This window comes from Dendrobium catenatum, unplaced genomic scaffold (genome assembly GCF_001605985.2).
Source record: "Dendrobium catenatum unplaced genomic scaffold, ASM160598v2 fragScaff_scaffold_1557, whole genome shotgun sequence".
Lineage (NCBI taxonomy): Eukaryota > Viridiplantae > Streptophyta > Magnoliopsida > Asparagales > Orchidaceae > Dendrobium > Dendrobium catenatum.
This window is the reverse complement of record NW_021320019.1, coordinates 6544349-6559027: the sequence shown is the minus strand read 5'-3', so window position 1 is coordinate 6559027 and position 14679 is coordinate 6544349. Positions and strand designations below refer to the sequence as shown.

The 14679-nt window shown below is 32.4% G+C and overlaps 1 protein-coding gene across 2 annotated transcripts in view; it reads left to right on the top strand.

Annotated features, from left to right (window-relative positions):
• The first annotated feature begins 5416 nt into the window (after positions 1-5416).
• Positions 5417-14679, top strand: part of LOC110102720 (delta-1-pyrroline-5-carboxylate synthase) — a 52815-nt gene continuing 43552 nt past the window's right edge. The window contains exons 1-6 of one of the 2 annotated variants that reach the window (XM_020831171.2): positions 5417-5610; positions 5949-6032; positions 7694-7765; positions 7873-7976; positions 8308-8410; positions 8623-8784. In XM_020831171.2, coding sequence (XP_020686830.1) covers positions 5982-6032; positions 7694-7765; positions 7873-7976; positions 8308-8410; positions 8623-8784 — 492 coding nt within the window. In that variant the 5' untranslated portion in view covers positions 5417-5610; positions 5949-5981. Of the gene's footprint in view, positions 5611-5883; positions 6033-7693; positions 7766-7872; positions 7977-8307; positions 8411-8622; positions 8785-14679 lie in introns of both variants that reach the window. The other variant, XM_020831168.2, reaches the window with a different exon arrangement.

The window sequence follows — 14679 nt, the reverse complement described above, 5'->3', positions numbered from 1 at the left end:
TGAACGTATCCGAAAGATGAACCCATCAACACCAAATTCGACTCAATCCGAACCCAAATGAGTCCAAATCAAAGACCCAAAGCTCATTTAGAAGGTTCAAAACATAATTTAAATTTCCAAATGGTTTCTAAACATGATGTGCCTATAGTCGAATTGAGCGACTCGAAGAGACGAATCCAACAAGCCCAAGATGACTAAATATTGATATCATTAAGGCATTTAAATGACCATTAAACGATCCACGATCATGGGGATCAATGTCGACTGTCCATTTAAACCACTCACATTTTGACCTTAATCCTCCACATATTTACAAGCCATGACACTCTAAAAAAACTATAAATAGTCCTCATTCTTCTCATGAGAGGGAGAAGGAGAGGAAATGAGGAGGATAATGGAAGAATTTGGGAGCTTGCTTGTCATCGACTACCGCTGGACTTTCACCAGTTTGCCGACCACCGACGGACTTCCGTCGGTTCGTCGACCACCGCTAGAGTTCTTCCCAACCATCATTGGACTTTCGTTACTCCGCTAACCACCGTCGGAGTCCTTCCCTACCACCGACAAAATTATGTTAGTCCGCTGACCACCACCGGACTTCCGATATTTTGTCGACTACCACCAGACTTCTGCCCGTCCGTTGACCACCATTAGAGTTCTTCCCAACCATCACCGAACTTATGCCTGTCCGTCGACCACCATATGAGTTCTTCTTGGCCACCGACGAACTTCCGCTAGTTCGCTGACCACCGCCGGACTTCCACAAGTTCGCTGACCACCGCCAGACTTCTGCAAGTCAACTGACCCCCATCGGACTTCCGCCAATCTATCAACCACCACCAGACTTCTACCAGTTTGTTGACCACCGACGGACTTCTGCCAGTCCACTGACGACCGACGGTCTTCCGCCATTCCGCCGACTACCGTTGAACTTCTGCCATTCCGCCGACGACCGACGAACTTCTGCCAGTCCTTCAACCACCATCGAACTTCCGTCATTCTGCCGACCACTGCCAGACTTCCGCTAGTCTGCCGACCACCATCAAACCTCTATCGTCCAATGACTGCGATCTTTTCGACCACTGTCTCCCATCGACTACAATCCTTGTGACCACCGTTGTCCAATAATGGTCCTCTTAACCTTCGCCGTCTGACTACGATCCTTCCGTCCACTATCATCCGAATACCGTCCTTTCAACAACTATCATTCGACTACGATCTTTTCGACCTACATCACTCACCAACTTGGATGAACAATATAACACGAATAGTATGCTGCATGTAAAACATCATATCTTAGATCTCCATAACTAGAAAACCAAAGTTTGTTCTTATAATAGATAATACCATAAACAGATTTTATGCTTGTAGTTTAGATTTCTTATCATCTTTGATTATATCAATCAACTTTAAGTATTTTACATCTAAATTCTAAGCTTCATGAATATTTTCTTACATAACAAGTTGAATAATCATATCAGTCAACATGTCATTATCAAGATTAATAGGAGAAAGCACTTGCAATGGAAGCTTTTTCATATCCATATCAAATACTTGTCAGAAGTAAGCTAAACACAAGATAATCCATAAAATTGTATGCTCAAATCATTTTCCACTACATTAGCGTTACTAGAGTGGTAATAAATAGTTAAATCATAGTCTTTAATCAACTCAAGTTGTCTCTTTTGCCTTATATTTATATATTTCTAAGTATATACTTCAAACTTTGATTAGTAAAAATCTCACACTTAGCAACCTATAGATAGTGTCGTTATATCTTTAAAGCAAAGAATACAATAACAAGTTTTAGATCATGTGTCGGTAATTCATCTCATGTGACTTCAATTATCTAGAAGCATAAACCATCATGTTTCAATGTAGTATCAATATACATCCTAAACCTTTAAGTGAAGCATCACTCAATATACATCCTAAACCTTTAAGTGAAGCATCACAAAACACCTAAAATCCTTCTTTATCAAATAGAATAGTCAAAACTAGAGTAGAAGTTAAATGATCATTCAATATCTAAAAAATAGACTCACACTCAGGTGTCCAGATAAAAGCCATTAACTTCTAAGTCACTCTCATTAGAGAAGCAAAATCCGAGAAAATGCTTTCAATAACTTCCTATAATATTCGACCCTACAAAAAAAAAAAAAAACTACATTGCTCAAATACAATAGTTAGCCTTTGCTACTTAATAACATCTTGAATCTTCTAGAGCTCTATTGAAATATTTGCACTACGGACTACGTGCCTAAAATAAAATACTCTTCAACAAGAACTCACATTTAGAAAATTTAATATATAGTTAATGATGCCATAAAGTTTCCAAAATAATCATCAAATGTCCAACATGATCTTTCTCTGAACTTGAATAAACCATAATATCAAGTATAAAAATAATCATAAAATGATTCAAATACTCTATGAACACTATATTCATCAAATTCATGAAAATTATAGGTGCATTAGTCACCCAAAAGACATGACAAAGAACTCATAGTGCCTATTTATCGTTTTAAGAGCAATTTCATCATATTTGCTTCTCTCACCTTCACCTGTTAATATTATGATTGCAGATCAATCTTGAAAGATATAGAAGATCCATTAAGCTGTTCAAATAGATTTTCAATTTGTGGCAAAGGATATTTGTTCTTGATAATGACTTTGTTTAATTCTCTATAATCAAAACATATGCGTATTTTATCATCTTTTTTCTTCATAAATAGAATAGATGCTCCCCACATAGACACCTTAAGACCGATAAATCCCCTATCAACCAACTCCTAAATCTATACTTTAAACTCTTGAAGCTCCTCAAGTGACATCTTATACAAAGCTTTAGAAAATCAGGGTCTTACTCAAAAAATATATTAACTCAATATATATATTTGGAGACAAACTGACTAACTCAAAAGTTACTTTCAAAATTTCTTGCACTATTGAAACATCAGCAGTAGAACCCAAATCCACATTGTTATCTAAAACTAATGTCATAAATACTATAAAACCATTATTCCATAATCAATATGCTTTTACAACAGAAATAAGATAGAACAAAATATCTCAAACTCCCTAAAATAAATAAAGCTCACTATCGAGAAATAAAGTGCCTTGCTTTTTTAAACAATTAATTTAAGTCTCATATCAACTCAACAAATTCATGACCAAAATAAAATCATACTTTTAAATGGGCAATAAAATAAAACTAGACATTTACTTCTTATTAGAATTCTCAACATCATAAAAATAAACTCTACTAAATATCATAACATCTCCATTCATTAAGGTAACATATATAGAAAAAACACAATAAAACTAAAGGTACATGCAAATAAAATAAAGAAATGCTCTCAAAGAAAGGAATATCTTACTCCATAATCAAATAAAATATGACATGGGTGCACCTAAATATAAATTGTACAAATCATAACATTTGGAACATCCCAAGCCTTTTGGTGAGTCAAACAATACACATATACCTTAATTAGAGCTAGAGCAACAGAACCATTAGGCTTTCTCTGGCCACTACTAGACGACCTCCCTATCATATAACCAAAACCACTACCTCTATTGGATGAACTCATGAACTCGTAGCAAATGTATAAAGTGGATTTGTCATTGATCTCCCTACCTGTTTAACAGAACTCTTATATATGGGCTCATATCATCGGTTAAATCCTGCATGTATATGATGATCTATGAGATGATGGGTGTGGATAGCAGTGGATTTATGGTATCTTTATTATTAAAAAGGGAAAAAATTTCTCTAATACATAGCAATGAAAAAGCTCAAAAAACTTTCAAATGAATAAATAAAACATTGTAAATTCATATAAGCTCGAATACTTAGCAATGCACAACAATACCTAGCAATACATAGTGCGTATTAACAAAAATATCACATTTCTAACATAATTTTCCTAATACACAACTGTGTAAAAAATCAAAAAGCTTTTAAAATGAACAAAAAAATATTATTTATTGATATAAGCTTGAATACATATCAAAACACAATAAAATACAATGCAAAATACATAGTAATACACAATAATACGTAGTAATACACATCAAAATATATAATTATACACAACAATACAAAACAATATACAAAAATATATAATATATACACAATAACAAACAATAATACACAATGATACATAATAAAACATAGCAATCCATAATAATACACAATGATGCATAAAAAGGCACATCAATAGACAATAATACACAACAATACTTAGTAATACAAAGCTTGATATCTAGTAAAAAAGTATCAAAATACATAATAATTATTCATTAGAAAATGTATTGATGTGAACAAGCTTTGTTATCATGCAAGAAAATCAAAATAAATAAAAATATTACATAAATGAAAGAGGAAAAATACATAATAATTACATATGAGAAAATAAATGAACTTCCAAAAAATTTTCATTTTATATGAAATTCTACATAGTTAATTTATAGAAGCATGTGTTTCGTGGCATTCGATATATAAATTTTTAAAGAATATATTATAAGTTAATATGTGTGCAACATCACAAATAACACATAAACCATTTATGCACATTTTATAAATTCATCGTTGAAGATTTTAGGCTTATTTGAGAACTTGAGCTACTTTAAAGATGAAGATAATTCTATTGTATTTTTCCTATATGATAAAATTTTCTTTTGAAAATTAAGGCAAACAAAATATATATTGTCTCATAATACATATTGAAAAGGAATTATTAGGTAAGTAAATTACATCTTACTCTTAAAATTGTTCTTCTTTTTCAATGGCCCTTCGGCAATGTTCTCCAAACTAATTTTCATATTCATCATCCATTTATTTTTTATCTCAACAACTAATAAAAATTTTATTTTGCAAAAATACTAAGGGGCTGTTTGAAACAAGTGGGATTTAACTTTAATGGGATATAGTGAATCCCATAATCCAGATTTAGTAAATTACTAAATCCTGATTATGTAAAATCTTGAAAATTGTTTGTTATGACAAATGTTAAATCTTATTAAATCATGATAAACTTTTTGATAATATATTTCAAGATTTATAATAATTAGGGATTTCAATGTGCAAAAGATAATTATAAATTAAAAAAATAAATTTATAATTAAAAAATGCTATAAAATATGAATTATTTAAAATTATATTAATTAAGTTAATCAATGTTAATTACAAGTTATTCATTAATTATTATTTACACTGTTAATTATAAATTTAATCATATGTAGTTTAAGTTATCTAATTAAGCTAATTATATTAATATTTAAATTTTAATTATATTACTAATTATTCAATTACCTTAAATTATATAATTAATTTATGAACGAATTATACTATTAATTATTTAATTAATTTACATAATTATTAATTAATTTAATAACAGAGGCGTTTAGGGTTTGCCTTTCATCTTCTCTTTTCGTCGTTGCTGTCCGGCTTCGTTGCTTCGCAGTTGGTGTAGAGATTGCACGCGTGTTCGACTTCGCTCTTCGTGGCTGTTCAACTTCGCTCATTCGACGACTTTCCCTTCCTGTCGGATCGGAAGTTACGACATTTTTATCGGAAGCAACAACGGGAGCTTGCTGGCTGTGAAAGTAACTTTCTACTTTCGCGCGCTTCTTCGGCCAAATCCCATGAATCCGCCGAACCGAGCGATCTAGTAAATCCCGGATTTAAGCCGTAAATCCTTAAATCCGGGATTTACCCATCGCCGGGATTTAACGCGCTATCAAAAACCGTTTGGCTGGATTTAACGTAAATCCGACTTAAATCCCGCTGTAAATCCGATACCAAACTGCCCCAATAGGAGCTTTCACAATTTTTTTTTTAAACATAAAAATGAGGGGGTGCTTTCAAAATTTTTGCAGCATTGCATGTCTTTAAGGTAAAGCAAGAGCTTATTACTCCTTTCAAATATCATCTTCCCTGGCAGCTCGCCGTCTGTCTACGCTCGTCAGCGGCCTTCATGGATTCCACCCGAGCTTTCACGAAGGATGTCAAGCGTCTCATCATCAAAGTTGGTTCCTCTTCTTCATGCCATTCTTTCTAGTTCTGTTGGCTTCTCCCAATCTGTTGCAGTGAATTTTATACTGTTGTCAGAAATCCTAGAGTTTTAGTCAACTTTGCTTATTTTAAAGCAATCTTTTTGTTTGATTTTACTTTTTCCAAGTCTGATCGTACATTTAGTAGCAATTGGATAAGCTTGTGAAAAAAACTAGAGCCTGAGCTTAATGCTAGATCCTGACTTGCTTGCACTTTGAAAAAAAAAGCGTACATTTATCTGAATTTAGTCAGAGCGTCGTTTTTCAAGGTTTCAAGTCGCAATTGAAGCATCTTGCGTTGCTTGTAACTCATCAAAGCAACTAGTATTGCACAATTTATCTGATTTTTCATATCCAAGCCAAAAGTACTGATGTATCGCGTTCTCATTGTTTTAGTGACTAATAAGTATTTGGATCTGAAGTACTCATTTATCCGTAAGACGGTATATGATGATCTATGAGATGATGGGTGGGGATAGCAGTGGATTTATGGTATCTTTATTATTGAAAAGGGAAAAAATTCCTATTTAGCGGAATAGCCTTAAAGGAAAATAAAATGAAAAATATTGAGAAAGTGAGATGATGGAATGAACTAAGAGGAGGCAATTAAGGATAAATTAAAAGAAGGTTGTACTTCACGGTTTGAAAGTATGGTAGAAAAATAGATCTCACTGCCAAGTGCCAACTGAAGACTATATTTTAATTTCATTATCAGTCAGATTCAATTTAAACCTCAGTAAACATAGTACATATATCAGTAGGCATAATTATCTCAGTTCTAATACTACTAACCTTAAAATAATAATTTCTCAAAATGAATACAATGCGAAGAAAATTTAGGAGGGAATAAACATAATAAAGGAGAGAATCTACATAAGTACTCCCAAAATATATAGTCATCTTAAATAACAATTTCCTACATTATTTTCCTTATTTTTCTAATATCATAACAATTACTACCAAATTTCAAATGATAAATGATTTTTTTTTTTGACAATGACAATTTTCACCTAAAACGGCGGCCTTCCTATGTCCCGGTTAAGAGAGTAGAGGTATTAGATTTGACTTATGTTAAGAAAGATAGGGGTAGACCTAAAAAGACTTGGTTAGAAAATATTAGGAATGACCTTTCTTTATTAGATTTAAATGAGAAATTGATTTTTAATAGGGCGCAATGGAGAAAAAGGATTCATGTAGCCGACCCCACGTAGTGGGATAAAGGCTTGTTGTTGTTGTTGTTGTTGTTGTAATGACAATTGATAAAATGATAAATAAGGTCAAACAACTTAAAATTATTGACTAGACTTGACGGAACTTAAGATATATGATATACTCATATACCATTGAAGAAACCAAAGGTCCTTGGTTGTTGTTGAATGTTGAGCTAGTTAAATTCATCTTAGAAGGTCCAGACCAAAGGGGAATTCATGTTGAGGTGGAGGTGATGAATGACATATACATCCTAAGGAATAAGAGTGAACGGTATGGATAACATCATCATCAAAAGTATTGACGGTATAAGGCCTTTATCATATATCCTTAGCATCTCACGTTGCATCACTTTGCATTGAATCACTATGGAGTTTGACTAGCTTTCTAGTAGATTTCTAATTTTTCCTCTGCCTTATTCTAACAGGTTGGAACTGCGATTGTTACTAGAACTGATGGAAGGCTGGCCGTAGGAAGGCTAGGAATTCTTTGTGAACAGGTATAAGTCAACCGCATGAAAGAGCGAACATCAAACATTTTCCTTCTATTTTGTTCTCTGTCTTCAATGTAGTGATGGCTTTGTGTTGATGAAATGGCTTTGCTCAGGTTAAAGAATTAAATTCTCTAGGATATGAAGTAATATTGGTCACTTCTGGTGCTGTAGGTGTTGGTAGACAAAGACTGCGGTACAGAAAGCTCGTCAACAGCAGGTCTGCATGTCTTTTTTGTTTCCCTAATCTACTTTTTCAGAAGAATTTCCATTACCACTATTTTCATTAAAGATTTTAAGGAGAAGCGGTATGTATTGCAAAGAGAGTTTATATCATTGTGCAATTTTAAGGGTAAATATAGACATCACATTTACAAACCTTAGAAAGATTGTGATGGTGACGACGAAATATAAAAGATGATTTTAAACATGGGCAAATAAACTCAATATGATCAGGACATTTACTTTATCGGAAATATAAGTGATATACTCACTCTTTTTCATCAATGCATGACCTGATCCTTAAATTGATATCATTCACTTTTGTGTAGTTTTGCTGATCTTCAAAAACCACAACTAGAACTGGATGGAAAAGCCTGTGCAGCTGTTGGCCAGAGTGGTCTCATGGCGCTGTATGATGCTTTATTCAGTCAGGCAAGTGTTTGAAACATTATTGTTAATAAGATGCCCAAATTTTACTTTTTCAAAGCATTCCCTAATCAATTTAAATGCCTTCTTTCGTGGCACTAGTTCCTTGATAACTTATTATAGTTTGTGATGAATGTTTTACCGGCTGTAGGGTTTGATGTGACATCTTCCTTAGTCCCTTTTTTTAGTTTCTGATGGAAGTGTTACACTATATGCAGTTGGATGTGTCATCTTCTCAACTTCTTGTGACTGATACTGACTTTAAGGATCCAGACTTTAGGATGCAGCTTACTGAAACGGTGAAAACATTGCTATCCCTCAGAGTCGTGCCAGTTTTCAATGAGAATGATGCAATCAGTACTAGGAAAGCACCATATGAGGTATTTTCTTTATGACGTTTTCATGTGATTGTTTGATAATAGTCAACTTGTTTTATATTTGTCTAGAAGTTTTTTTTCCATAGTGATGTCATTAGCAATGAATTTCTTTTCTTTCATGGTAATCTATTACTTCTCTAGTGAATTTTGTCACAATCATTGCGTATGAGGATATCATTTGTTTTTTCATATAGGTTATTGTTGTCTGCAGATACAAAATATATTTTAGAGAATAATATATATTTTAAAAGTTATTAAAAATAAAAAAAATCTTAACATGACACAATGGAGAAATAAGATTCATGTAGCCGACCCCACATACTGAGATACAGGCTTGATGTGGTTGTTCTATCTAAAAAAATAAAATCAACACATTTGAGCTATGATGCACCGACATGGACACACTGACACTGACACAGGACATGCCATGGATAGAGGACACGTCTATCATTTAAAATATAGAACACGGGTACACTACAAACACGATTTAGAATTTTTAAATAGTGCATAGAAATTAAAAGAACATTATATTAAAAATGACAAATAAATAATAAACTAATATCATGATTACTTGTCTGGTCTATAATGTAAAAAAAACAAGCATAAAATGTCGAGTTCAACCACAAAAATATAAGAGAAAACTACTTGGTACAATATCAAGCTTCAACTACTCATTAAAAGAAATATTAGGATTGGATTTAGGGTTTTGTCTTTGGCCTTCAATATTATCATCAATGAATATCATTTCTTTTAAATATGGTTCATCAAGAGAAAGATTTGCAATCTATAACATTCCCATATCATTTAGGGTCTCAAACCCATATCCATCAATATTCCACGTCTTGTTATCACCTTTCATATAAATTGAGATCTTTCTTGATAGAAGATGAAGTTTTGTATATACATAAACTAAATTTTCACCCAATTGTGGAGTATTTTTGTTCATCTATATCGATTGAATGAATGAGTATGTATTCCAATTTCTCTCGCTAGAAGAAGATGAAACTTGACTAATTAGTTTATTGCAATTGTTGATGTAGCTGTGCTGAAGCTCTATGAATCAACCACCAAATCTTTGGATCCATTATCCATCTATAATGCAAAGATTCTTGATCACTAAATTCCTCTAAATATCAAAAGAAATTTACAAGTTATATATTAATCATTCATCCCTTTTCCTCATTTGGGAAATAACATTTCATGCATGCCTTTATCATATTTGAAACTTTATTTTTTTTTTTTGTGCAGAACCATGTTGAAGGTTCTCTTGAAGCTATTTTTTACTTGAATATATTAAAAATATAAAGAAAATAAAATCAGAGAATTACATTCAACAAATTGAGAATTAATTAAAATTTACCTTGAATTTAAAGAGTGAGCCAAGCATTTAAAGAGTGAGCCAATCATTCATCCCTTTTCCTCATTTGGGAAATAACATTTCATGCATGCCTTTATCATATTTGAAACTTATTTTTTTTTTTTTTTGTGGAGAACCATGTTGAAGGTTCTCTTGAAGCTATTTTTTACTTGAATATATTAAAAAAATAAAGAAAATAAAATCAGAGAATTACTATTCAACAAATTGAGAATTAATTAAAATTTACCTTGAATTTAAAGAGTGAGCCAAGCAATGCAGAGGTTTGTTATTTTTGTTCCACCTATCCTTAATAACAATATATGTTACCACTCCAAACACTTGGGTCTTCATCATTTAATTTTCTTTCATGTTTATATATTGCTTTTTTCAGTTTAACTAACATAGAGTTCCACATCTTATAAATCAAATGTAAGAAGAATTTATCTATGTCAGCCACTCTTACCATCTCATAAATTGGATAAGTGAAAGTCAAAATATAGTTGACATTATCCCACCATAAATCATTTAATATATTTTCTTTTACGTGAATTGCCTTTTCAATATTATCTTCTTGATAACAAGATTACTTCTTACCGATCACCATGGACTGAAGTGCATTTTTTATTTGTTTGAATTTTTGCAACATGACAATGACAAAGGCAAAACAAGTTTCAATTAAAGCTAGCATTCTCAAATTTAAGACGTCTTTAAAGATAGACAGTTTCATATGGTGATTTATGATGATATTTCTACTCAAAATATCTCATGCAATTACTGTGATCCGATGACCTTCATTATATGTGATTTCATTTATCATAATATTTTTAGCTGCATAAATATTCTTTAGAGGAAGATTGAGAGTATGTACAATTCATGGAGTTCAAAAGATGTGAGGATATATTTGATTTATAAATAGCTTTGTAGCTCTACAAACTGGTGCATTATCATTAATAGTTTGAACAACATTTAAATGCTCAATCATTATAATCATCTCTTTAATGAAATTGAAAAATGAAATATTTATCTTTGTATTGCCCTTCACTGTTGATAACTTTGATGAACATTGAATTATTCTCTGTAATAGTTATGTCATTAATGAGTTATCTTCTTTGAGGATCAATCCAACTATCATACACTATCATACCCCAAACTAACACCTTTCTCCTTCCACACTCCTTTGTAGGTTTAAGTAATTTCTCAATATTTAATCTCTCCCTCTCTAATAATTTTGATCGAATTACATTATATCCAAGTGAAACACAACCCGCAAGATTGTTATTAAATGCAAAAGTAAATGCATTCTTATAATAATGTTTTTTTGTAAGGTTGAAAGGAAGTCTAACTAAAAAGAATATTCTTGCAATTTCACTATCAAGTTGCTCTGGCATTTGCTTATTAAATGACTTCTCCAAAGAATTAGTTGCAACACCTTTTCTTCTCTTAGGTTCATATCCTTCACTCGTAAATGCACCTATATTAACATTAGTAGTAAGATCATCAACTTTAACAGAGGAGGAAATTGTGTGGCATGAACCATTAGTAGTGGGCAAAATTATCTCTTTAGGAAGAGCCCTTTTACTCCTTGATTTAGCTTCATCAACTTGTCTTTGCAATTCATTCAATTGTGAAGTATTAATCTTAGGACAAATTTTAATATCATGCCCAACAATTCTTAATAAATGTACTTTCACTCTAGAATATGATCCTTTGTAGGTGGCACCACAATAATTGCATTTGTATGCAACATTTTGTCGCAAAATGCTGGCCAATAAAAGAGAAGCATAAAATAAAGTTAAGTGTTGCAGAGATGAGGATGCTTAGGTGGATGAGTGGCTTTACTCTTACAGAAAAAATACGAAACGAGCATATACGTGAAAAGGTTGGAGTAGCTCTGTTGGCAGATAAGATTATAGAGAGTCGCCTTAGATGGTTTGGTCACATAAAACATCGACCTTGTGATGACCCGATTAGGAGAGTAGATGTATTATATTTGGCCTATGTTAAGAGTGGTAGAGGTAGACCTAAAAAGACTTGGTTATAAAATATTAGAAATGACTTTTTTTTTAAAAATTATATTTAAATGAGAATTTAACTCTTAACAAGACAATGAAAAAAATGATTCATATAGACGACCTCACGTAGTGGGATAAAGGCTTCATGTTGTTGTTGTTGTTGAATGCAACATTTACTCCACTTTAGAAGTTTTTCCCATATTCGTAACATGATTCCATAAGGGCTTATTGGCTTCTATAGAAGGCTTTGTTGAACTTTCACCACTCCCAGTTCCACCATCACTATTGTTTTTTTTTTTGCTTTTAAAGAAACTAATGGAGTGGAAGAGATAAATCTTTAACAAATTGGCTTCAACATGAGAAATACTTAAATACAATTGCACGATAATAAGCTTATGAGTAAAAAGTGTGTATTTTGTCCTTACACTTTGCTTAAAATATGTGAACATAGTTTTCTAAGTTCTCACATTTTGCTTGCATATACTCTATAGTTTAAACAAGAGTGATTTTGTCAATGGATTCTCACATTTTGCTCAAGCAACTAATTATAAAGAAACATCTATTTTAAATAGATGCTATTTAAACATTAGAACTAAATATCCTATCATTCCTATTTGGATTTTTTTGCTAGTTTTTATATTCACTTTATGAATATTCAAACTTTATTTGATAGAACAACAATATTTAGGATTCCTCTTTAAATTGATCTAGCTATGGCTTCTCACCTAAGTCATCAATTGATAGGGTTCTAATTGAGATAGATATCATTTAAAAAATTGGAAAAAGAATTACATTCACAATGTAAAATTTTATTTATACGAATTTTTATTTCGTTCACATTACAAAGGCATAAACATGAAACTATTTAATGTTTCAAATTGCAACTAAATCTTAGAAGAATCCTAAACAGACAAACGATAAGATAAAATACCCTCTAGCCTTGAAGGCTTCAACATAGTGTAGCTGCCTTCTAGCGACTTGGAATGGACCTAACCTGGGCCTGCAAAAATGAAAGCGAGGTCTTTGGTGTCGTCCTTGGAGTCCCGAACCCTACCATGCGTATGCAAAGAGATGAGCAGTTACTGTTTAGCAGGAGAAAAAATTGTAGCCTCTTACCTTTAGCACGATAGATGTAGGATTCAATCGGTGTTGTCGGTCTCGTCATATGCAGAGATCAAGAGAGAGTGAGGGATCGAGTAATTGAGATTATGTGTAGATCTTCTTATGCGTCGTCAACATCGTATGCTGTCAGCCAACAAATCGAGATAGCAAAGAGAATGAAGGAGTAAAGGGAGCAAAAGAGAGCCCTAGATGAGTCGGGCGAAGGAGTGATGGACGAAAGAAATGGTTATTCTATTATTAATAAAAAATTCATTTAATAAAACAATTGTAATAAATTATAAATTTAAAACATAAAATTTTAAATGTTTTTATAAATAAATATAAGGACATGCATGTTGGGCACTCATGTATGATTTTAATTAAATATTATTTTAATCAGACATGTTCTCACTGTGTTTGACATGTGTCCCAGTCGTTTTGGGCACGTGTTTGTATCTGATACGTGATCGACACTGTATACCTTCTTATGGGTGTGTGTCTGCGCATCATAGCACTTGGAAGTATTTTTAAGGCACTTGTATAGTTTTAAATTAACATTAAATTTTAAGGACATTGAATAAAATAACATAATCTAATAAATTCTTATTTTTTAAAGCATGATATAGTACACTTTATAGTGCTCTGATGATTCTACCCTAATTCATTCTTCATGTTCTCTAGCATAAAGCTGTTTTAAAATAAATGACTTTCAATGTGTGTGGATATTTATTTCCTAATATCAAAATTTCTCTAAATTTGTAAATATCTTGTTCAAATGTGGGTTATATTTGATGTCAAACTTTATTACTAAATTAAAACACCTAAATATCAATAGTTATTCTAAATTTAAGAGTTTGATCAAAACATATTTATTATGAATATTCTTGCATAATAAAAATATTATTCATGGAGAGGTCGTGAATTGCATATTGGCATGCTTTTTGGATCTATTTGAAGCCAAGCTTCATCAATCATCTAGGAGAGCAACCTTGATTGTTTTGAGACTAATCAATGATTGAGCTCATTAGTCACCAACCACTAGCATTCTATCGGCAAAGGAGAAGATATGTGGGTTTTATTCTTTCTCTTGTTTTCCTTTAAGCAATCAACACCAACAACAAATACTTATCTCCATGTGATTGGAGGTGGTTGAGTGTGTGGAAGTTGCTTGACGTTGTCGATGAGTTGCGAGGGGGTTATTGCGTTCTTGGTTGGTGGTGTCTAGGTGTTAGAAGAGTTTGCAAGTGGTCAATGGTTGGCATCTGGTGGTAAGTGTGAGAATGAATCCAACTATATTGAGATTGAGAATGAATCCAACTATATTGGGATTGAGAATGATCAACAACTTATAGAGAATGGTTGGATAACCTCAGTCGGTGTTAGAGGTTGGCGATGGTGAAGATGGATGGTGGGTGATGTGATTTAAAT